This window comes from Sinohyriopsis cumingii, chromosome 9 (genome assembly GCF_028554795.1).
Source record: "Sinohyriopsis cumingii isolate HCF-2022 chromosome 9, ASM2855479v2, whole genome shotgun sequence".
In the NCBI taxonomy this organism is placed as follows: Eukaryota; Metazoa; Mollusca; class Bivalvia; order Unionida; family Unionidae; genus Sinohyriopsis; species Sinohyriopsis cumingii.
In genome coordinates, this window is record NC_142969.1 from 102,607,605 (window position 1) to 102,631,149 (window position 23,545).

Genomic DNA, 23,545 nt, shown 5'->3' on the forward strand with positions numbered 1-23,545 from the left:
TGTAATACCAAATAAAAATATATATTTTACATAGTATAGGTGTGTAAGATATTTGTCTAATATACAATAAATGCAACACAGTATGTATGTGTATACTACTTGTCTAATACCAAATAACTGTATATATTCTACATAATACGCGTGTGTAAGACATTTGTCTAATATGAAATAAATGCTACATAGTATGTATGTGCTATCACTGGTTCTGCAAATAGAAGAACAGGTCTCGTGTTCTGTGTAATATCAACAAATGTTCTTACACTGTATGCATGCGTAAACTAATTTGAGTAACAGCAGATTCAAGCGATTGGAGAGAATAATAATTACGGATATTCCGTACTTTGTGGTGAAAGCATAAAAGGCTATCCACATTCTCAGATACCTACAATCCTACTTACCTTCATACATACATACATACATACATACATACATACATACATACATACTACGCACGCACGCACACACACACACACACATACATACATACATACATACATACATACATACATACATACATACATACATACAACGAAATATAGTTTTTTTATCATATCATCTTTCTCAGACCATGGCTAGGTTGTCAGAAAAAAATAAGAATATATGAATACATTAGATAGGTACAATGTAATGTTAAAAGCTGGCGATATTTATATATGTTGCAAAGGTCTTCCCTCTCATGAGCACATCAGCAAATTGGAGACAAGTAAGAAATAGGGGTCTTCCAAACTTCAACTTTTGTAAGAATAAAAAAAAAATATAGAGAAACAAAAAGCATCAAAACGAAATCAGTCTGGACTTTGAAACCAAAAATATGTACATTTCAAACAAAACCTAAACTAGTATGATGAAGAAATAAACAGTTGCAAAAATGTTTTGCTCGTTTCAGTTACTGGAATCCAAACACGGATGTATTGGTGGTAGATGATTATATTAAACCCAAATTGAACCTATCAAATCCACTGCACCAACATTTTTATTGCAGAGATTGGGTTAAATCTGAAAAGTCAATGATATGAACGGGATTTTCTCCACTCTTTCCAAGCAAGAGGTTATCATCTCCAACTATTGTACTTGTGTCTGATTCCAACCCGAAGGATTGGTTCATGAACCTTGACATGCTTTCATTTAAATCAGCGGTAATAGTTTGCCAATCTTCTGAATCATTTGAGGGCCGCATTTGATCCCTGGCACTGAGCTCCGCTGATGCTTTAAGCAGATTTGAGGAGCACTGGTCAGCATAAGGATCCGAAGGATCATTATCAAAAGAGATCAAATTGAAATCTATATCCAAATCATTACGGTTCGAAAAGTCTTCATCTTCATCTTTTAGCCACATATTCACGATGATTTCATCTGATTTAGAATCGGCTTTAGTGTCATTATAATCCAAAATGTCCATGTCTTTTGAGTGTGTCCGTTCGTTGATCTTATGTAACCCTACACCATCTCCAAAACCTAAGCTTGCATAGACGTGAGAGTTATTACAATAATCTGACGGTAAATTGGTTCCATAATAAATATGGCTACCTTCATTGTTTGTGTTAGCATTGATAGCATCAAACCTGAATCTTCTCATCAATATTAATCCTTTCGTTTTAGCTTCTCCATCAGATATTGATTTTGGGCTGTCTTCTAAAACGGTCGTGTTACACTTGCTTGATTCGTCATTCATGGGCTGGCGTGAAGAAACGGGCACGAAACGAGCTGTCGGGCATACTGATGGCATACCATAATTATGACTCTCTTGTGCAGCTGTTTTCATGCTGGAAACGAACATTCCAGAGTCGTCCTTGCTTTTCGACCTGTTCATGTAAGTATCTACCGGAGAAGAATTGTCAGTGTGAACGACCATTGCATGAATATTGCTGGGAGTCGATGGAACATCGTCTTTGTCATCGTCCTGTGCGATGCAATTTTTGCTGGGCTCAGGTACTACAGGAAAATGGCTACTTGTTGATGGACGGAGGTCGGCATGGTTACCATGTGTAGCGAAAATGGGAGATTCTCCATCAACAGGAGGATTTCTGAAGGAAGAGGAGTTTTGTTGTCCATACTTCTCCATAAAAACCAGATTTGCAAGTGCGCTATCTTCTGCGCTGTCGGGTGCAGGACTGATACAATGACTTGCAAATGAAACTTGTTTATGTGTCAGAGTCTTGGGTAATTTAGTTTTAGTTTCTTCACGAATGTTTGTGGCATTTTGTTCAGTTTCGCTCGTGGGGGAAGCGGCTGTATTTGTGTTTCCGCTTTTATGACGATTGCCGAAGGTACCTGAGTAACTGTTTTGAGGACATGTACCTGAACTAGTAGCTTTGTTTGCGTCACTTGAATGTCCCGCTTGTGGCTGAGAACTTTTTACAGCTGGGGGAGAAGGAGAAGGTATATGGAAGTGGCTGACTTTTGACAACTTGTGTTCCGCACGGGTCCATGGCCTATAAAATGATGGTCCCTGACATTTGACAAGATCGGTGGCATCCGACTTAACTAGGTCTGTATTCTCTGATGAATTCTGCTGCTCCTGGTCGCATACAAGGTGATGTGAGTATGACAGATTGACATTATCTTGAAATTGCATGCCTGGAAACGGTAGATTGTTGCGTTGCTGACCTTGTTCGGCAGGGTGAGATTCGCGTTCTTTCTGTTGACCTTGCTCATGCTGATCAGAAAAGTGATTGCAGTTTTTGTTATAATGATACATCGAGGATTGCCGCTTTTGTCGATATTCATAATAGGCCGACATTCGTCGATCGTAAGGATATTCATAAATAAAACTTGCAGGTCTAGCTTGATTGTTTATGTTTCTCATTTCTTGGAAAGAATTTCTCTGAGGTTCATGAATGCCCGAATACGTTTCTCTTTGATTAAAGTTATCAATTTTGTCTCCGTTATGAGTCATCAGCAAATGGTGTGCATTACCTGTAGGCATTACTGCCTGCATTACTCCCCCCATCTTGTTTTCTGCATCGACATAACATTCAATTTCTTCTCTTTCATTGTTTTCTCCCTCTTCCCTCTCACCCTCCTCCGAATCCTCTTCTTCCGATTCCTCCTCCTCTTCCTCATCATCTTCATCATCTTCGGATGCATGGGGATTACAATCTGCCTCGGGAGACTTTTCTGCTTGCGATGTTCCTGGGTATGATTCATAAACCTGGGACCATAATGGTGTAACTTGATCCGATGAAGATAATCTTCGGCCTGGAGGTCCTTGAGGTTGATATCCTGGGACCAAACTGCGGCTGGATACTTTCCGAAGAACATCCTCAGTCTTTCTGTTCATAAGCCTCTTTAGTTCAGCTGCGATTGAAGAAAAGGATAGTTTACTGATATCAATCAAGTTTAATCAACTTTTGTTACCATACTCGTCTTATTTTGTATTTTAAAGCTGGAATTTAATACAGGTGTTCAATTTATATTTCCTTATCGCAAATCCCGATTGGAACACTCTGGGTATGTTTTTTTTTTTTAATGACATTCGACCGTCACTATTCCTAAATGCACGTTATGGAACTTTTGACAGTTTTAAGTTGCTTTGAATCCCATTAACACTGTATAGCTAATATTGTTATATACTTTATAAACAATATTACTAGTTTAACGTTGTTTCAACCGGTCAATATCCACCGTTATTAACAGTAGTGAAGTAAAAGTCTCCAACACTTGATTAAACGGCAAAGATGCACACCCGCATTTTAGAAAATAATTAAATCAGGCTACGGCTAAATATAAATGGCTACTGAAACATGGAAGGCTGGCCGCATCATAAATCTGAGGCCAATATTGACTGCAAACTCTTTCAACCTGACACCAGTGTAGAATCAGTAAATATTGTACTAATTAAAATTAAAATTAAAATTAAACTATATAAATATATGGTACACTCATGCAGGATGCATATGTGCGAAATAAGAACCTTTAGTATGTTTAAAACGTTACAAATGGAATCGAAAATCTGATAGATATTAAGGAGAAATGATGTTGTTGTTATAGGGTTTGACGCCATTTTTCAGCACAAGATAAGCTATATATGGCGGCTTGTATAAATGGTGGAGGAAGAACCAGGGAAAAGCCCGGAAAGAACCACTGAACGACGAGAACCTACTGGCAAGTTTTCTCACGTACCCACATTGGCCGTGCCTGAGACTCGAACCCACACAGACAGAGGTAAGTTGGCAGTGATCCGTAACGGTGAGCGCTTTAGAACACTCGGCCACTGGGAGAAATGCAATAAAATATACCAGAAATACAAGATTGTGCAGAAGAATCGAGATTATGGTTGAGATTGTTGTGAGTTTCGCGCCATTTTTCAGCACATGATAGGCTGTTAATGGCAGCCAATATATCTGGTGGAGGAAGAACCTGGGAAAAACTGGAGGAAGAACAACCAAACCCACGGGAAGCTGCTGGCAAGCTTTCGCACCTACCCTTGCTGGCAGAGCCCGAGACTCGAACCCACGCGTACAGAGCTATTTGTGAAAGTGGGCGCGTTGAACCAGTTGGATATCCAGAAACCCGGTGAATGAAATGAGAATATACTGGTAGAATTAATAAAGAAATGAAAAGATTACCAGAAAAATCGGCAGATAATTACATGTGTGTAGAAAAACAGTAAATGGAACGATGTATTTATAAAGCCAGTAAATATAAATTAGGGTCCCTTCACACAAGAATGTTTTACAGTCTCATAAACTTCAATTTTATCTTATGCTAGTCTTGATTACTACTACTACTACTACTACTACTACTACTGCTATACTACTGCTACTACAACTACTACCACTACTACTTTATACTACTACTAATAACCAGTACTACTACTATTACTACTACTACTACTACTAATAATAATAATAATAATAATAACAATAATAATAATAATAATAATAGCACTAGCAGTAGTATAAATGATATCAGTAAAAGTTGTTTTAGTAGCAGTAGTAGTAGTTGTTATTATTGTTGCTGTTGTATCACATCATCATCTTCACCGTGAACAGGATTTTCAGCTTGTATTCTTTTAAAATCCCCACACACGGCGACATTGATTGTACTTAAATGCAAAGTAATTCCGTTTATTCAGCTTGCAAGCAAAAAATGAAAATATTTATTGGAAATAAAACACAGAATTAACCAGCACAACCTTGAATGTAACAGTTCGAAAAAATATCAAGAAGACAGATGAAATCTTCGCAAATGCTAGAGCTTCTAAAATTTCAGAATCATTGTTAGATATAACAATTTACATTATGGCATCAATAATTAACAACGCTTCTTTTACGCGATATATAGCTGGGACACTTTACAAACTGATAGACGGCTACATGCTATTTAACGGAATAATAAAATTCATTAATTTATTTTTAATGACGTCGAATGGATCAAAACTGACCATACCTTGATGCTAAAAGAGCGAAGTTACAGCATGTTACATGACTGCATATAGGTGATATGATAATGATATAAAAATAATGTCAACACCTTTTACAAAACAAAATTAATTGCTTTTTAACCTGATTTCCAGTCATATAGGAGAAAATGTGTTTGAAAGTGGACATTTTACTCTTTTATTTAAAGTTTGATTTATTTTTATGTTTACATATAGGCATACAATTAATATAGGAATTTCAAATTACTATACGATGATGCATGTGCTATTATTTGATTCTTAAATTTTACTTAGAATTCTGATCGTTAAATTCAGGATTTGCAATTTTCAAATCGGTTTGCTACCTTTGAATTCCATAAATTATTCAATTTACCAAAACACATTCAAGATTTATATTTTATACTTACAGTCTAAATCTTTGCCACTAAAAAGATATTCCATCAACAACTTACTTTCTTTTTTCTGGGCGCTATCTTGATATTGTTCTAAGAGTGGCATGGCCTGTTCTGAATCCGATTCATCTCCACAATTACGGCAGCAATAGCAGAAAAAACCTTGACACAAGGCGTTGCTGACGTCACACCAGTCAGGCGGAGGCAGGGTCAAAATGTCACCGGAAGCCAGCTTCTTTTTGTATTCCTTTGCCAGCTCTGACCTAACACAAAATGTGGGACAAAATGTTGGCATACATTTGATAGATTAGGAATATATTTTATACAGAAGAATATTAATGTTAATAATAATAATAATAATAATAATAATAATAATAATAATAATAATAAGTCGTCAGTGTACATTTCTGTTTAAAGTTTTCTATTTCAAATCTACAGTATGCTTTACAAGATCTTTTCAAACATTACACATGTTACAACCAATAGTGTTCCTAAATAATCTAAACACAATTTGCAAGCCAATATTGCAATGGAAATTTCTTAAAATCATTTAAGATATGCGTGTTTTATCATATTGTGGATTTCTGAAGAAAACAACCCGGAAATACATGGACTATATCGCCCAATACAAAATACATCCGTGTTTTCTTGTCCCTCAACGGAAAAGAATATGTTTTATACGGCTTCAATGTATTTCATGAGCCATGTTGAACGAGTTCTTTCCCAACTCGGAACAAAACACGAATAAGGTGTTATAATTATTACCCAGTACCACCCATCTTTAGTGTTTTACAATATGATTAAAATTCAAACAAAACGGGGTATGAAATTAACAACAACAACAACAACTAAAAACAAAACAAGAAAGAAAAAGAGATTTATTTAAGACGAGTTGTTTCTAAACATATTTATAATGTGTGTATATGTCATCTTCTGTGAGGCCCATAGCTGTAGTTTGTTTAGCTTACGCCTAAAACCGGACCTGAAGATGGCCATACAATATATTGTTGTTGTTGTTGGTTGAACGCCATTTTTCAGCACATGATAGGTATGGTATACATGGCGGTCAGTATATCTGGTGGAGGAAGAAACACTAAACACCCACGGGAAGCTACTGGCAAGCTTTCTCACATGCCTGCGTTGGCCGAGCACGATACTCGAACTCACGCGGAGACAGGTGAGATGTCAGTGATATATAAAGTCAAGTATAAAATGTATAATAAAATAATTGCGACAGGTCATTTGTGCATTAAAGCTATACCAGGAGGATCATTGCATTTGCACGTGAAGACGATAAAGAAGAATAGTTCCATCATTTCTTCGTATGATTCAAGTTTGTATATGTTTTAATGGTATCCATTAATTTAACTTTGGCCCATTCCCTTGCCGTTTAGCAATTGCTGCGCGTTTTTACGATCACGTGTTAATGTTTTCTCAGTTCCAAATATATCTTGTGTTTGATTTTAGTAGTTCAGGGACATTGAACATATCATCAATTACTTCAACATTTAGATCTTCTAGTTCACAACAACTATTTTAGTATGTATAACAAATATTTTCAAAACCTTCGTCGGACTAATTCGGAGTATATCCTTCATCAAATTTATATTTTTCACATATATTCTTACAGCACTACCTATTTTGTATTGTTGTGTTCTTATGTTCTTTACATTTTTAATCTCCTTTGTTGGAGCAAAGTCGCCATTTAGATTTATATAAAAACATTTGCACGTCTTTATTTCTTCTGCCATCTATAGATTTTTTGTCTTGTATTATTATATTTATCAAGAATGTTATCAAAACATGTAGATATTTATTTGCACTGTTGGGGGGTGGTGTGTAATACTTCCACATACTTTTAAGCTTTTTATTGAAACGTACAACAACCACGGCATTTCCCTCACAGTTCAACAACCACATAATTTCCCCCATAGTTAAAGCAACCTTCCCTCATTTAACGTCCAATGTATTTCAATAGGATTGAATCATTTATAAACGTTTTATTTTAATTAAATTTTGTTTTCTTGTCAATACGAAATTTGTATGGCTTACTTTTTGCATAGTTTCACGCAAAGCAATTATTATATTAATTTCTGTTGTATTCTGAAGTATTGCCCATGCATATTTACAAAATATATCACTGGGCCGCATCAGGTCAAGTTCTGGGATGGTGAGGGGGGTCAAAAGTTTCAAAACGTCCCGAAATGTCCTTGAAAGGGTACCAAAATAAAGTCTATGTGTCTATTTACAAATAGTGCATAATAACCAATAAAAGTGCGCAAGAATAAAACGATGGTCCAAATTCAAGTGACAAAGCTCTGTAGGTAGGTGTGTGTGTGTGTGTGTGCGCGCGCGCGCGTGTGTGTAAGATTTTCGGGGCGATTGTAGCCTGGGGGGTCCAGAAAGCGCGGAACGCCACCCCCACCTCCCGATCCGGTCCTGCATCAATCACAGATGGACAATTTGTATACCCTTTAATATACTTACTAAATTACTAAATGTCCAAGAAATCGACTGGCCATATTGAATCAATTTAATGTATCAATGAGTGAATCTTCTTATAGGCTTATGCAGTTTTCAGCCAATTCTGAAGTCCACTTCAAGGCCTCAACCCGTTTTTTTGTATCTGCCCAAACATAACTTATGTTTAAGTTAATGACTGGTTTGACAATGACATTTTTTGCTGTTCCTTCTGTTATTGCTTTACCTATATGCCTACTTATTTTGTGAATCATTAGTTTGTCAAAATTTGATTAAGGTATTCGACTACCACTACAACAAGAAAACTTTTGTTTTTCACATACAGCGACTAATTTATTAACGGCGATCTATTATTTGAGGGATCTGCAGGTCCATAGTATTTTGATAGATGTCTATTTGATCTATTTTTCAATGAGTTGTTTTGGATGGCATACAACTTTTATGACTCTATATACTCTTTTCGTAATTATTATCTTACTCATTCTTCGACTAAAAGTCACATAATATATATGTTCGTATTGTTTGCAGTTCAAAAATATGATTTCATTTATTATATAGTCATGTTTTATATGCATTTTGCTCGTTGAAAATACTTGGGTTTTGTATTTGAAGGCAAAATAGATTAGATTTATATATAATTTATAATTGGTGTCGGTGTGTATCAGATTTTCCATGAAATGGGTGATGTCATCCAGATTTGCAGAACTAAGAATGTACATTTTGAGGAAATTCAAGACACATAAATGTAAGTATATTTATTACCATTCTTTCCACAATCCGAAATAGACATATATTTATGCCCAGTCACGTGCACACTCGCTGTTGGAGTATAAGGACAGAACTTTTGAGTAAAAGTATTAAGATTGAAATTTTCTCTCAATTGTATTAAAAGTAATTTTTCTTCAAATTATATTGAAAGCAATTTTCCACTAAAATGTACTGAGATTAATTTTATCTATTTGTGTAATACAACTGTATGCTATTGTATAAAGATAACGCTTTAGGAGCAGGTGCAGAAATCCATACAATAAATTTCTCTTGCATCTAAAGGTCGGAAATGTAGATTTCGTGGGAAGCTGCTGTACAGGTAAATTATTAAATCAATAATGGATGAGTTAAGCGAGATGATTCACACGGTTTCCGTGGGAAAGATCGAGAGCCTTGTTCTGATCCGAAATAGGCGAAAACAAAATCTGTCTTTAAATAGACAAGTAGACTTACGCAGAATCACTGCGTTCCTTGAGTCAGAACAGCTCTGTATTTTCCTTACAGCGATTCCGTACCTCATTCCCCAAGATGTAGCCGTATCTACACCGATAAGGGTGACACACTTGTTAAGAGAGCCTGAACTCCTCTCTTTAACCATGGGCAAAGACATTCCTTAACTTATGAGTAATCCCTTCACATAGCAAGAAACAAGAAGAAGGTTATGATACAACCTTATCATAACAGTTGGTGGAGAATAAACAAAAGAATAGTGGAGAATATCATGAAAAAGTTGCCACTCCGCATAATTATTATCTACCGAACAGACTCGCACCGAAGGGGCCCCGAGTGGCCGAGTAGTCTAACGCGCTCGCCGTTACGGATCACTGCCATCTCACCTCAGTCTGCGTGGGTTCGAGTCTTGGATTCGGCCAATGTTGGTATGTGAGAAAGCTTGCCAGTAGCTTCTCGTGGGTCGGTGGTTCTTTCTGGGGTTTTTCCGGGGATCTTCCTCCACCATTAATACTGGCCGCCATGTATAGCCTATCGTGTGCTGACAAATAGAGTTAAACCCCACAACAACACCATCAGATCTCACGCCGCCCAGCTATGCTGCATCAACTACGGAACGACTGGACAACTCTTCTGTGATTTTAGTACATTTTGCCCACAAGAAAGGGCTGTTCTGAAACATCATCACCAGGCACATCACAATGGGCACGAACACAATTACAACTGAGATGATTTCCAGCATAAAATGTATACATCGCCGGTGAGAATTCTTCTTGCAGTAACACCTAAAATTCCCGACATGTCGAATACATGCTACACCTAGTCCAGTCTCGAATTTGAGCTACTTACAACCCAGGCTGAAATACATATATCCATGCCATAAACAGAGATTTCCATGGGTCCAAATGCGACATCTCCGCCAGGCCCCAAGTCAACAACAGCCGCATTGACAGTTTCCTTTCCAGTGCGAGCGAATTTAACTTTTTCAGTTTGAACTCTTTCTATATTACAGACAATACGTGTATTGTTTATTATTCATTTAATATAAAATTGGTTGCATAACGAGAATATTTCTGGACTGTGGTGATTCGCACACAGGTTATGTTTTTGCTATACCAGATTTTGTTTATTGAAATAAAAAATTACAAGGTTAATGCGTTAATTTCAAAAACATTTCAAGAACTTAATCTAATTTATAGTGTATTTAATTTCTTATTTAGTACCAATAACGTTTTATATACCTACTTCAGTAACATGCATCGCGCTTGCTAAGGTTTCTACTACAGAGAGTGTGAATGACCCTACTGACTTTGACTTGCATTCCATAGACTAAGCTTTTGCATTAAACCTGTTCGCACTGAAATTTGAAACCAGTGTAACATGTTTCGCTGCCTACATACATAAAAAGGTCTTACTGTATTTGCCTATCTTAGGGAAAAATTAATTTCCGTCTCAAACATATTGATGCAGATGTTGTTTATTTTGTCAGCCCTATGGGTTCGATAATGTTATTGAGATTCCTCTCTCACGTTTTCATATGAATCGTATTAATGTGCACCTTTTGGTATTGTGTCTCGGCAATAACGCCATAGACACGGCTCTAATGCCTTCAAACCAGTCAGAAGAGGTGCTTCCTTCCCTGGTTTGGCAACATCAGTTGATGTTGTCGTGTTGTTCATTATATATGTATATATGTATGCTGAAATGCTAAATTAGTCAAAGTGTCGGAGCAATTGCTCTACACCGAGTTTTCTGTGTTGCATGGCTCTCATAAGGCATGAGCAACTATTGGGTACGGCCACATTCTGAGTCAAGTTTGTTTGAAATGATAACGGCGATACATTCTCTTTCACACGTCAAAGGTAAGATCGGTAACACAAGCATTTCAAAGTTGCACTGGACCTTACCGTATCACTTTTACGATTATAATGATATTTTCACCTATTACCCTTCAGCTGGTTTAAATGCGATTTCTATTTCATACACGCGCAGGTCGAGGTTTGATTGCAAGTAAACAAACGTCATAATTATTAAGGTATGACTAACACAACACTAAAATTTTCACTTTCCTAACTCTTGATTAATACCAAATTCTGACGCCATTCTTTTCGCAACCTTTTTCTTTTCTTCTTCAGTGTTCCTGGTATTTCTTTGTTGATATTATGTATGCAGTAGGAAGATAAACTCAATATCGGCTCACTAGCACTATCCAGAAGAATGAGAATTCATTTTGTCACACTTGGCTGAAGCAAACTAATAGCAGTAGTCACCCATAAATATGTTCTGCTGATGTTATACAAACAAAATTAGAGTAAACTAACATACAAAAAGAAAACAAGAATTGCATGCTAATAATAACGTTATAATTATCAGACAAGCCTAGTCGTAAAAGTAGATAACGTAGAATTTTATTGAAAGAATTTAAAACATTTTTGGTCATTGTATTCTTTCAATTTTTAATTAATTGTCCTGCCATTTTTTTTACTTGTAATTGTGTATTTTATTGAATGTCGTGAAGTGTTCTTTTTGTTCTATTTTTTGTGTTGAATTTTACTAAATAATTTGCGATGTACTTTTCATTGAGCGAAAACAAAAACTGCTTATAAAAAGAGAATATTGTAGCAATGAAATAGTCGGAAGTTATTTCTGTTTTACAAGCTTTAACGCCGAATGATAGTCTTACTGCCCGGTATGTGACTTTATTAATATCAAAGGTGTCCTTTGGATCATGCGTGTACTGTTCTAAACAGCTGAAAGTTGACTCTGCATGCTGTCAAGGGCATATTAGAAAATTAATAATTTAACAACAATATTTAAGACCCCCATCCACCCTAACAAAATCCAAGTTACAATTTATATCCCTCAAACATAAAATAGCTGAACAGTTTGTTCGACAGAAATAAGTTTGAACCTACATAATATAGCATACAATCATGAAAGTACCGTTGTTTGGCTTGGTGCAATTTATGGGGTTGAGGTTGCATTATTTAACAGATCCAGGCATTAAAATAAAAAATTATTGATCCTTTAAATTCACAAATGAGACCGCTCCAGGGGTCTATTTGTTAGAGCGTCCGCCTCGGATGCGGGAGGTCGCGGGTTCGAACCCTGGCCGAGTCTTACCAAAAACTTATACAAATGGTACTAACAACTGCCTCGCTAGGCGCTCAGAATTAAGAGGTTAGTGTTAGGACTGGTCGGCCTGGTGTCAGGATAATGTGACAGGGTGGGATATCATCCTAGATGTCTGCGGCATGATACCCCAGTGCTAGACATCACTACAAATTTCGACACTGCAGGCATCGTAGCGATATGACTGAAACATTGTTAAAGCTACGTTAAAAATCCACATCACACACACACATTCACAAGTGAGAATCTTCACGCATTTTATGGCAAAAATTAGATTTTTGGTGACTTTAGGTAATCTCAAAACTTGAACAGGAATATAATTATCAAGAGTCTTTTACTCGTTACCAACATATATGGTAATTTTTCAGAACTTTTCACAACATTATTTGACATTACCACCATCAAAATAAGAACTGAAACTTACTTAACTTCTATTGAAAATTCATAAACATGTTTCTTTATTGACGTGTAGCAATAAAAATAAAAAGTCATGAACTATTTTACAGTGACACACCCCAGAACTAAGAACAAATAGCAGTCATGCTTTAACGGTTCTGAGTTGCAAACGTTTCTGACCCTGTATATAATTTGCCGTATCATTAATTATAAAAGAACTCATATATCTTTTATTTTTTTAAGAATGCCGATAGTTCTATAACAACTGTGTTCTATTTATTTTTTTGGATGTATTTATGAAAAAATTGACATCATTAAATTTACCTGATAATGTGAATATTTTGATGTAGACTTTGATCGTATGCCTTACAAATAACGTTATTTGATGTAGACTTTGATCGTATGCCTTACAAATAACGTTATTTGATGTAGACTTTGATCGTATGCCTTACAAATAACGTTATTTGATGTAGACTTTGATCGTATGCCTTACAAATAACGTTATTTGATGTAGACTTTGATCGTATGCCTTACAAATAACGTTATTTGATGTAGACTTTGATCGTATGCCTTACAAATAACGTTATTTGATGTAGACTTTGATCGTATGCCTTACAAATAACGTTATTTGATGTAGACTTTGATCGTATGCCTTACAAATAACGTTTGCCACATAGGTTTATGACAAATCACTTTACAACCAGTACTGATGTTTGCAATTTTTCATTTATCCATAAGAAAGGATCTATTTAGTTTCATTTCAAAATAATGAAGTATTATTTATCTGAATTGCATTGCTCATTTTAATTTAAAGAAATAAAGAAATACGAACTTTACACACCCTACATGGTATGTTTTCATTATTAATGTGCTTATGTTTAGTGTGTGATTTTTATTGTCAATAATTGCTTCAAATTTCTTTCATTTTATTAATTTAAAAATAATTCAGATAAATGCCCAAGTTATCTAATAATAAATATAGCTCGAAGATAAATTATACAATCTAAAATAAAAAATAAAAAATAATGTTCTTTCTTTGATAGCAGACAACTGCCGTTGAAATCGATGGTGTTTAAGTGAAAACAAAACAGCATGATCAGCTGTAACTTTTGACAAACACAATGCTGAGGCAGAAATATCATTAGCACAACTACTAGATAAAATGCCTCCTAGACTGGCAGAAAAGACAAAGATGAAAGGCAAGCATCGCCAGTACTATGACAATAAAAATTCAATGAAAGAGCAACTAGACCGAATTGAGGTCTTAAAATATATATATATTTGATTTAATTTATATTAGATTTGATTTAATTGTTTGATTGTTAGGGTTTTTATAATTCCATTATATGTTATAGTAATGTAAGTTTGTTTACTGGAATTTGACATTTTCCAGAATTAGTTTGACCCGACCGCTTTTTCGTAAACACCTAAATTTAGAACTTTGGTATCTTAATGCTGACCTAGTTCCTGATCTTGATTCAAAATTAGTAACAGCTGAAGTAAACAAATTTTTTTTATTTTTTTTTTCATTCCTAGTGTGGGGTTTTCGGGTGGAATCGAAGCTGTACTGGGTGTTCTTGACTTTACACATGTGAACAGCCTCTATTTCGAAATTCGGGTTTTACCGGAATTGTGCAGTAGTCAGATTTATTAGTGATGTATTGAGAAATATTTTCAGTTGGGCTTTTAAACACTTTGACGTCAAGGTGGTGTTTTTCTGTTGTTTTAATTTTAATTTTTCTTCAAATTATTTGGACTCTAAGAGATTAATTCTTTTCCCTGGAAATATTTAAGTGTTAAACAGAATTCTTGGACAAAGACATTTATTGAAATTTCATTCGGAATTCAAACACCACAATATTATTTATGTGGATGAACAAAGCACTTTGACACGTCAAAACCATACTCGCTACAGTATCCGTCATCGCCTTTCATTTTGGATTTTCGTCGGGACTTGAACTAAAATTTATTAGAACATTTTATTACTAGGGTTTCTAATTTCTAATTTTTGGATTATTCTTGGATTAGTTTTGGATTTGATTCTTAAAACCGTAAGTTCTTTTCATAAATTTTACCTTGTTTTTCTAGGGAAATACATTATTTGTTAAATTGTACAAAACTTGTTGTCTTCACTTTTTTCTTGTTACTGTTTATTAGAGCCTAAACACGTGAATATATATATATATATATATATATATATATATATATATATATATATATATATATATATATATATATATATATATATATATACACACACACATACATACATTTTATCACCCCTCTGTACACATTACTATCTTAGAATCCTGTGAAGAAGAAAACGTTCTCTCAGAGAATGATATATGATAATTATGATATAGTATTAAATATTAAAGTCGAAAAGGCAACAAATCTCTCAGATTTTCATAGCGTTGTATGATAAAGCCGAATACACTGGACAACAAATTTTTACAAAAGTCATGTTACTGAAATAAAATTAGTCAATTCTTATCAATTTTTATGTGCTGAACACGAATATGACAGTCAAATTGCAAAATTGGCTCTAGTTTTTTTGTAATCTGCAAGAAATTAATGTTTACATAACGAAATGCATTCCAATAGTAAAAGGTCAACTGTAATAGCCTACCTATAAAAAATCAAGTCATTGACTACATCTTAGATTTCTTCGCCTGTCTCTTGTACAGCTGTTCGGGAGCATCTCTGAGGAGTGTCCAGCAGTAGTCAGCCAGCATTGTAGTGGACCATTTTCCCTGGTATCTTTGTTCCATTGTTGCGATATCTTGATGAAAACGTTCGCCGTGTTCATCACTAACAATACCACAGTTGCTAGGAAAGAAATCCAAATGGGAATGAAGGAAGTGAATCTTTAGAGACATATTGCAGCCAAGTTTCTTATACTTCATCAACATGTCTTCTACTAGTTCCTTATAGTTTTCTGCCCTAACATTTCCGAGGAAGTTTGTAGAAACTAGGCGAAAAGCATTCCATGCTTGTTTCGCGTCACCTTCCAGCAAGTTGTTGAACCGGTCATCTTTGAAAAGCTCTCGAATCTGAGGACCCACAAAAACTCCCTCTTTAATCTTTGCTTCGCTGAGTCGAGGGAATTTTTCATGCAGGTATCGGAATGCTGGCAAAGTCCGGTCAATGGCTTTCACGAAGTTCTTCATCAAACCTAGTAGCAAGATTTTCTGAGCCTCAACCAGAGCTGGGTGTTGGATATTCTTCTCTCCAATGGCTACATTCTGCCTGTGAGTCCATTCCTTCCTCATGTAGTGCATTTCCCTTGCTCGGCTATCCCACTCGCATAAGAAACACATGTATTTTGTATATCCTTGCTGCAGTCCCATTAAAAGGGCAACTACCTTCAAATCACCACAGAGGTGCCAGCTGTACTTGTTATACTCAATGGAATTCAGTAGCTGCCTTAAGTTATCGTATGTCTCTTTCATGTGGACAGCATACGCTACTGGAATAGATGGAAGAATGTTTCCATTGTGCAAAAGCACAGCCTTGAGACTCAGTTTCGAAGAGTCCACAAATAGTCTCCATTCTTGTGGGTCATGAGTGATTTTTAAAACATTCATGATGCCCTCAATATCGGAACAGAATATCAGATTACTTTCCTTTCTGAAGAAAGGCTCCAATTGCTGGTGGCGCTTTCGATATGCAGTAATTGTGACATCTTCTTCTAGAAGATTCCATTGTTGGAGTCTTGATCCTAGCAATTCTGCCTTGTTCTTTGATAAGTCCAAATCACGAATCAGGTCATTTAGTTCTTCCTGTGTTATTCTGTGTGGGGTTGATGATGCACCACAGTGAAAATCTGGATCACTGCATGCTGATGGACCAGGAGAAGAACAGGTCGACTCACCTTTGTCTTCGTCAGATGAATCAAGAGAATATTCTGCTGGAGGTTCTGGAATAGGAAGTCCCTCACCATGTGGAACTGGTCTCAATGCAGACGGAATGTTTGGGTAGACTATTCTCGACTTCTTTCGCTTCGTTATTCCGCCGGAAAGAGGAGGAACCAAGCAGAAGTAACAGTCATTTAGGTGGTTGCTTGGCTCTCTCCACACCATTGGGACTGCAAACGGCATTGATGACCTTTTGCAATTCAACCACTGTGAAAGCTGTGTTGTACATGTAGCACAGCATATATGCGGAGCCCAAGGCTTGTCTTGGTCACCAACCTTGCATCCGAAGTAAAGATGATATGCCTTCTTCACTTGAGAATTGATACTTTTCTTCTGGTTGGCAAATGTCACTTCCCCACAAATATAGCAAAAATTGTCCGCGGTATTAACACACTTTCGAGGCATTACTGTTCTTTATTGTACGTAAATGGATAAAATAATAAGTTTTATGTAACAGTAGCTTGAACTGTCTCGCACAACGTCTAAAATATTTTAAATGCTGAACCTATCTGATTGGGCTTTATATAGTACACTGCTTACGTCAGCTTCAGCAGCCGCCTGGCATTAGTATAATAGGCCTACACATGTATAGTACACTGCTGACGTCAACTTACTTCAGCAGCCGCATGGCATTAGTATTGCATTGCATCAGAAAATGATGCAATCAACTGTGGATGATGTGAGCATGATGGTATTATGCAATGTTACATCATTATTCCGGATGTTGCTGCAGTCCTACTGGAGAAATTTACACAGTGAAACATAGAAAATGAGGTATATGAATATCTTCAAAACGAGAGCCAATACAAATTTTTCACGGTTATATTCGTGTTCGGCACACCAAAATACTACAGATTAGGGCCTTTTCAAGTCAGTAATGATTTCACTGTTGACCAGTGATATTGGCATTATGCTGTCTTTACCAAACCGATTACTAGAATTTGACGAAAAAACTTTTCCTTTGGCCACAATTGCTATTTCATTAAAATATTCATGCTTCTACGTATCGTCAGTAAAGGAGATTGACAGAATATATTCAACGACTTTCTGAACTTTCATGAAAACTGGATGAAAAAAATCAGCGCTTATACACTTGCAACGAAGCCTTTTTTGCACTCTAAGTCACCCCCATGACCTACATAGTTTGACTCTTGTCAGAGAACCAAAAATTATACTTGTAAATATGTAATAAATTAAACATTCCCCATTAGCTGAGTAATCATCTTAGATAACGTTTTACCGGAGAGTTTGTTATGTATTAGTTTCCGCTCTAGGGGATAGGTCACGTTAGTTTCGTTCAGTGATTCCCTTAAAAAGTTATCATATACAATTTTTATATCATTAAAATTCGATTTTTCCGCATGTATTTAGTATATTATTCATGTCCTGTGTAATGCATCATGACATAACAATGTATGTATGTCACAGAGCAGTCTTTAGATGGATTAAACGAGAAAGCTTGTACCGCGGTATACCACAGTAGTATAATAGAATGGGGGGGGGGGGGTACAACGAAAACACTTGTACCGCGGTATACCGAAGTAGTAAAATAAAATGGGGGTACAATGGAAATGCTAGTACCGCGGTATATCTGAACTTACCGCAATAGCTACAGTGGTATACCGTCATTATATTAGGGACCAACAATGTAATGTTCATGAGCAGAGACCAAACACTTTTTTTTCTTCAAATTTTCGTCTGTTAATAGCTGAAGCAAATATCTTGCTCTGATTTATAGCAAAAACATCTCCATATTGTATGCATGATATTATTTGAAAGAACATAATTATCTTGAGACGAAAGGAAAGGAAACATCTCAGCTCAAAGAAAATAAATCGCAGCATACACTGTAAATGACAACCTGTGAAAGGCATGGTACTTATAAGAAATAGAGCTTGTTGATAAAAATAGGAACTGTTGACAATGAATCCCACATTTTACAAGCTCTCTATTATTTATTAGATATAGGCCAGCAAACTGAGACGAATCATCTCCTCCATATCAGATGTAGGTAAGCAAGCTGAGACAAAACATCCCTTCAATATCTAATGTAGCTAAGCAACCTGAACGGCAAATCAATACTGAACATTAAATGTTATCAAGCCTAGAGACAAAGCATCCTCTCAATATTAGATGTACTAAGCAAGCCGAGAGGCAAAGCATCCCATCAACAACAGATGCATCTAAGCAAGCCGAAAGGCAAAGCAACATTTAACATCAGATGTAGGTAAACAAGCTGAGACAAAGGATCCCTTCAATATCAGACGTAGGTAAGCAAGCTGAGATAAAGCATTTCTTCAAGATCAGATGTAGGTAAGCAAGCTGAGATGAAGCATTTCTTCAAGATCAGATGTAGGTAAGCAAGCTGAGATGAAGCATTTCTTCAAGATCACATGTAGGTAAGCAAGCTGAGATGAAGCATCCCTTCAATATCAGACGTAGGTAAGCAAGCTGAGATGAAACATCTCTTCAAGATCAGTTGTAGGTAAGCAAGCTGAGATGAAGCATCCCTTGAAGATCAGATGTAGGTAAGCAAGCTGAGATGAAACATCTCTTCAAGATCAGATGTAGGTAAGCAAGCTGAGATGAAGCATCTCTTCAAAATCAGATGTAGGTAAGCAAGCTGAGATGAAGCAACCCATCAATATCAGATGCAATTAGGCAAGCTGAGACAAACGATTTCTTCATTATCACATGATGGTAAGCAAGCTGACACAAACATATCCTCGATATCAGATGTAGGTAAGCAAGCCGAGAGGCAAAGCAACATTTAACATCAGATATAGGTAAACAAGCTGAGACAAAGGATCCCTTCAATATCAGATGTAGGTAAACAAGCTGAGAGACAAAGCATTCCCTCAGTATCAGATGTAGCTTAGCAACATGAGAGACAAAGCAACCCCTCAATATTAGATGTAGCTAAGCAAGCTTAGATATAAACTAACCCTCAGCATCAGATTAAGCTAAACAATCTGAGAGACAAAGCATCCCCTCAATATTAGTTTTAGCTAAGCAAGCCAAGAGACAAATGAACCCCTCATTATTAGATCCAGCTAAGCATGCTGAGAGACAAAGCACCTTGCAATATTAGATGTAGCTAAGCAAGCCAAGAGACAAATCAAGCCATCAATATCAGGCGTAGCTAAACCAGCTGGGAGACAAAGCATACACTCGATATTAGATGTATGTATGTATGTATCTATCTATGTATCTATCTATGTATCTATATATATATATATATATATATATATATATATATATATATATATATATATATATATATATATATATATATATATATATATATATATATATTACTCGTTTACATATTTGTAATCGGTAAGTAGTTAATAATTTTATACTGTATGTAGGAAAAGCCAATTCAATATTACTTATCATTCTTTTCATTAAATGGGACCGCTCCGGATGCGGGATGTCGCGGGTTCGAATCCATGTTGAGTCATATCAACGACTTATACAAAATGATACTAACAGCTGCCTCACTTGGCGCTGAGCATTACGAGGTTAGTGTTAGGATTTGTCGGCCTGGTGTCAGTTTAATGTGACTGGGTGGGACATAAAGCCATATGTCTGCGGCATGATACAGCAAAGCTCGACATAACTACAAACTGCCACACTGCAGTCGACGTAGCGATAGGACTCAAACTGTTAAAGCTACGTTAAAAATCCAACACACACACACACACACACACACACGCACGCACACACGCACGCACACACACACACACACTTCATTAAATGAAGGCACAATGTTACAAAATATAAACTGTACACAATCTGGCTAGCTAGCATCAACTCCGTTAGCTAATCAGATTCCATATTAAATCAATAATATGCGATAATATCGCTCAGTCTCGACCTCGTACGTGTTCATGGCAGTAAATGCCCCAATACCAGAGTTAATCAACCTTGCATATATCTGCGGCATGATACAGCAAAGCTCGACATAACTACAAACTGCCACAATCGGCTAGGACTCCGGACTCTTGCTAAATAAAGCATAAATAACATTCAGTCTCTAAAAACATTAATTAATAAATAACTTAAACAGGTAATATCTAAAAACTTATAAATAACATAACGTAGGAAACACACCCAAAACACCTCGACTAGTAGTACCATAATAACCTTGAAAATCTCTCTTCATACATGATTTCTACTAAGAACCTCTATAAACAGCATAGAACATCCCCCCTCCTTTTAGAACATTTTGAAGAAGAAACAAAATCGAAAAAAAAAATCGTAAGAAACACCAGGCAAATGCAACAAGAAACCAGCGATGTAAAGCAAGCAGGACCGTTCCCGAGCTCTCCTTCCCACTAATGACAGCCAACCATTCAACTGTAGGGACTTTTATGGACCCACAGACTGAGGCCAAACTATCTGGGTTCCTTGAATATATAAAAATCTGGGGGAAGTGGCACCATCCCCTTCCCCAGGAACAACTAGCAGGCTGCGGTGCAGTCAAAAAAAAGTGGCACATGCACAATTGTGCGCACGCCACTATAATTAAACTCAACAACAACAACCTTGCATCAGAAACGTAACAAGTATGCATTGTAGCCATGGAGACTTTGGCAATACCATACGTCATTTAATTGGTGTATTGGCCAGACGAGCTAACAATGCAAAGTTAAAAATTAGATCTAGTAATATTTCTAAACGCTATTTTTCTTCGTTTAGTTAAGATCCAAAGTTTACAGAAAAATAATTAAGAAATAATAATATAAATGAAACCACGCTTCAAAACAATCAATTCCATCCATATATTCGTAAATGTGTTGCTGTTATTATTTATTTGTTTGCTAGTTTTGTTATATATTGGGAAAGTTTCACACAGCTCTTTTAACTGTGCGAACATGTAACATATATGGAAAAAAGGATCATCATGCCATGTGTATATTAGATGGAGTAACAGCGCTAAATACTGACTAAAGTTTTAGTAAAATAGATCAGGAAATTGACGTCCACATATGCTGAGAGAGGTATATCTTCATTTCCCCGGAACCGCTCCGGTGGCTTAGTGGTTAGAGCGTCCTCCTCGGATGCGGGAGGTCGTGAGTTCGTTCCCCGTCCGAGTCATACCAAAGACTTACAAAAATGGTACTAACAGCTGCCTCGCTTGGCGCTCAGCATTAAGAGGTTAGTGTTAGGACTGGTCGGCCTGGTGTCAGGATAACGTGACTGGGTGGGACATCATGCTACATGTCTGCGACATGATGCCCCAGTGCTAAGCATCACTATAAACTGAAACACTGCAGACATCATTTCGATATGACAGAATAATTGTTAAAGCTACGTTAAAAATCCAAGTCTCTCTCTCTCACACACGCACACACGCACACACACACACACACACACACTTCCCCAGACAAGAAAAAAGCAAATGTTCCAGGTGACAACTTTCTGATGGAAAATGGCAGTTAGTTTATGCAGTTCTTACCTTCGACGACTAACGCGAACGCAGTGCACAATTACAAACAAAGATATTAAAGCCCAAATCCCAATCGCTCCTACAATAAGATCTTCAAGTTCCAAAAGGCCGTCCTCTGTTACGGTATACTGTTTTTTTTCTGTAATGAAAGAGAAAACAAGCAAAACAAAGAGTACAAAACGAAACAAAACCCACATAAAACAGAACACCGATTAATGTACGGATCCAGTTAGGCCCCAAAAAGTATATTTCAAATCGGTTTCTCATGGCCGACCCTAGCACTTTTTCGCCATTATAAATAAATAAATAAATAAATAAATAAATAAATAAATAAAAAATATTTAAAAAATCACACACACACATATATAACTACAGTCATTTTAAAACCAATGCAAGAGGCAACACATATACTTTTGGGGGGCCTTAACCGAAGTTTTGGTATCGTGTGCATGTAAAGAGTCACAACCCAGAAATGCGTAACATCAAGTGCGCAAAAAACAAAAAAAATCCCAATATGTTTCATATACTTTAGAATTTTGTAATTTTTTATCGTTGTGAACTCATCTTTAACATTCTCTTAAGATAAAATCGGTGTTACTTATATTAATGTCTTGTTAAATCTTACGAATTGCATGGCTAGTTAAGATTTCTTTAGTACTTTAGGGATTACTACACTGTCACAAAAGAATATTTGTATTAATTTGAATGTTTCAATGATATTATTATTTTTGTCTCGCCTACAAAACATGCTGTGATGACCATGCAAATGTATTGAGATCACAGTTGGCCACATCACTCTATTGGATGCATGTCCAAAACGTCTCTTGGTCACGCAGCGGGGACCAATATATACGCCCTGACATGGATGTATAGCACTATGAAGTGGAACATCATAAATAGGTCAGACGTAACTAGTCAAACGTGTTTTACTACAAGTGACAAGTAACATAATTCTATTGAGTTTTAAATATTGCAGACATAATAGCTTTACATTTTTATAAACTAGGTCACGAACAAAAATATCGTGGTAAATCATTCCTTCTCAATTCCTTATGAAATGAACAAAAATAAAATTATATTAGTATTACAAGTGATTTTTGTTTTATTTGTTAAAGTACCTAGTTCCCATTGTGTTTAAATATGGTTTCCATTTATTCAAATATGGTTTCTA

At 36.2% G+C, this 23,545-nt stretch overlaps 1 protein-coding gene across 2 annotated transcripts in view; it reads right to left on the reverse strand.

Moving 5' to 3' along the window:
- Positions 1–524: 524 nt before the first annotated feature.
- The window catches only part of LOC149792358 (uncharacterized), a 43,622-nt gene continuing 20,601 nt past the window's right edge, over positions 525–23,545 (reverse strand). For both annotated transcript variants that reach the window (XM_089970935.1, XM_089970934.1), the window contains 3 exons: positions 22,384–22,513; positions 5,836–6,038; positions 525–3,297 (listed from right to left, as the gene is read on the reverse strand). In XM_089970935.1, the coding sequence (XP_089827061.1) occupies positions 974–3,297; positions 5,836–6,038; positions 22,384–22,513 (2,657 nt within the window). In that variant the 3' untranslated portion in view covers positions 525–973. The remainder of the gene's footprint in view (positions 3,298–5,835; positions 6,039–22,383; positions 22,514–23,545) is intronic.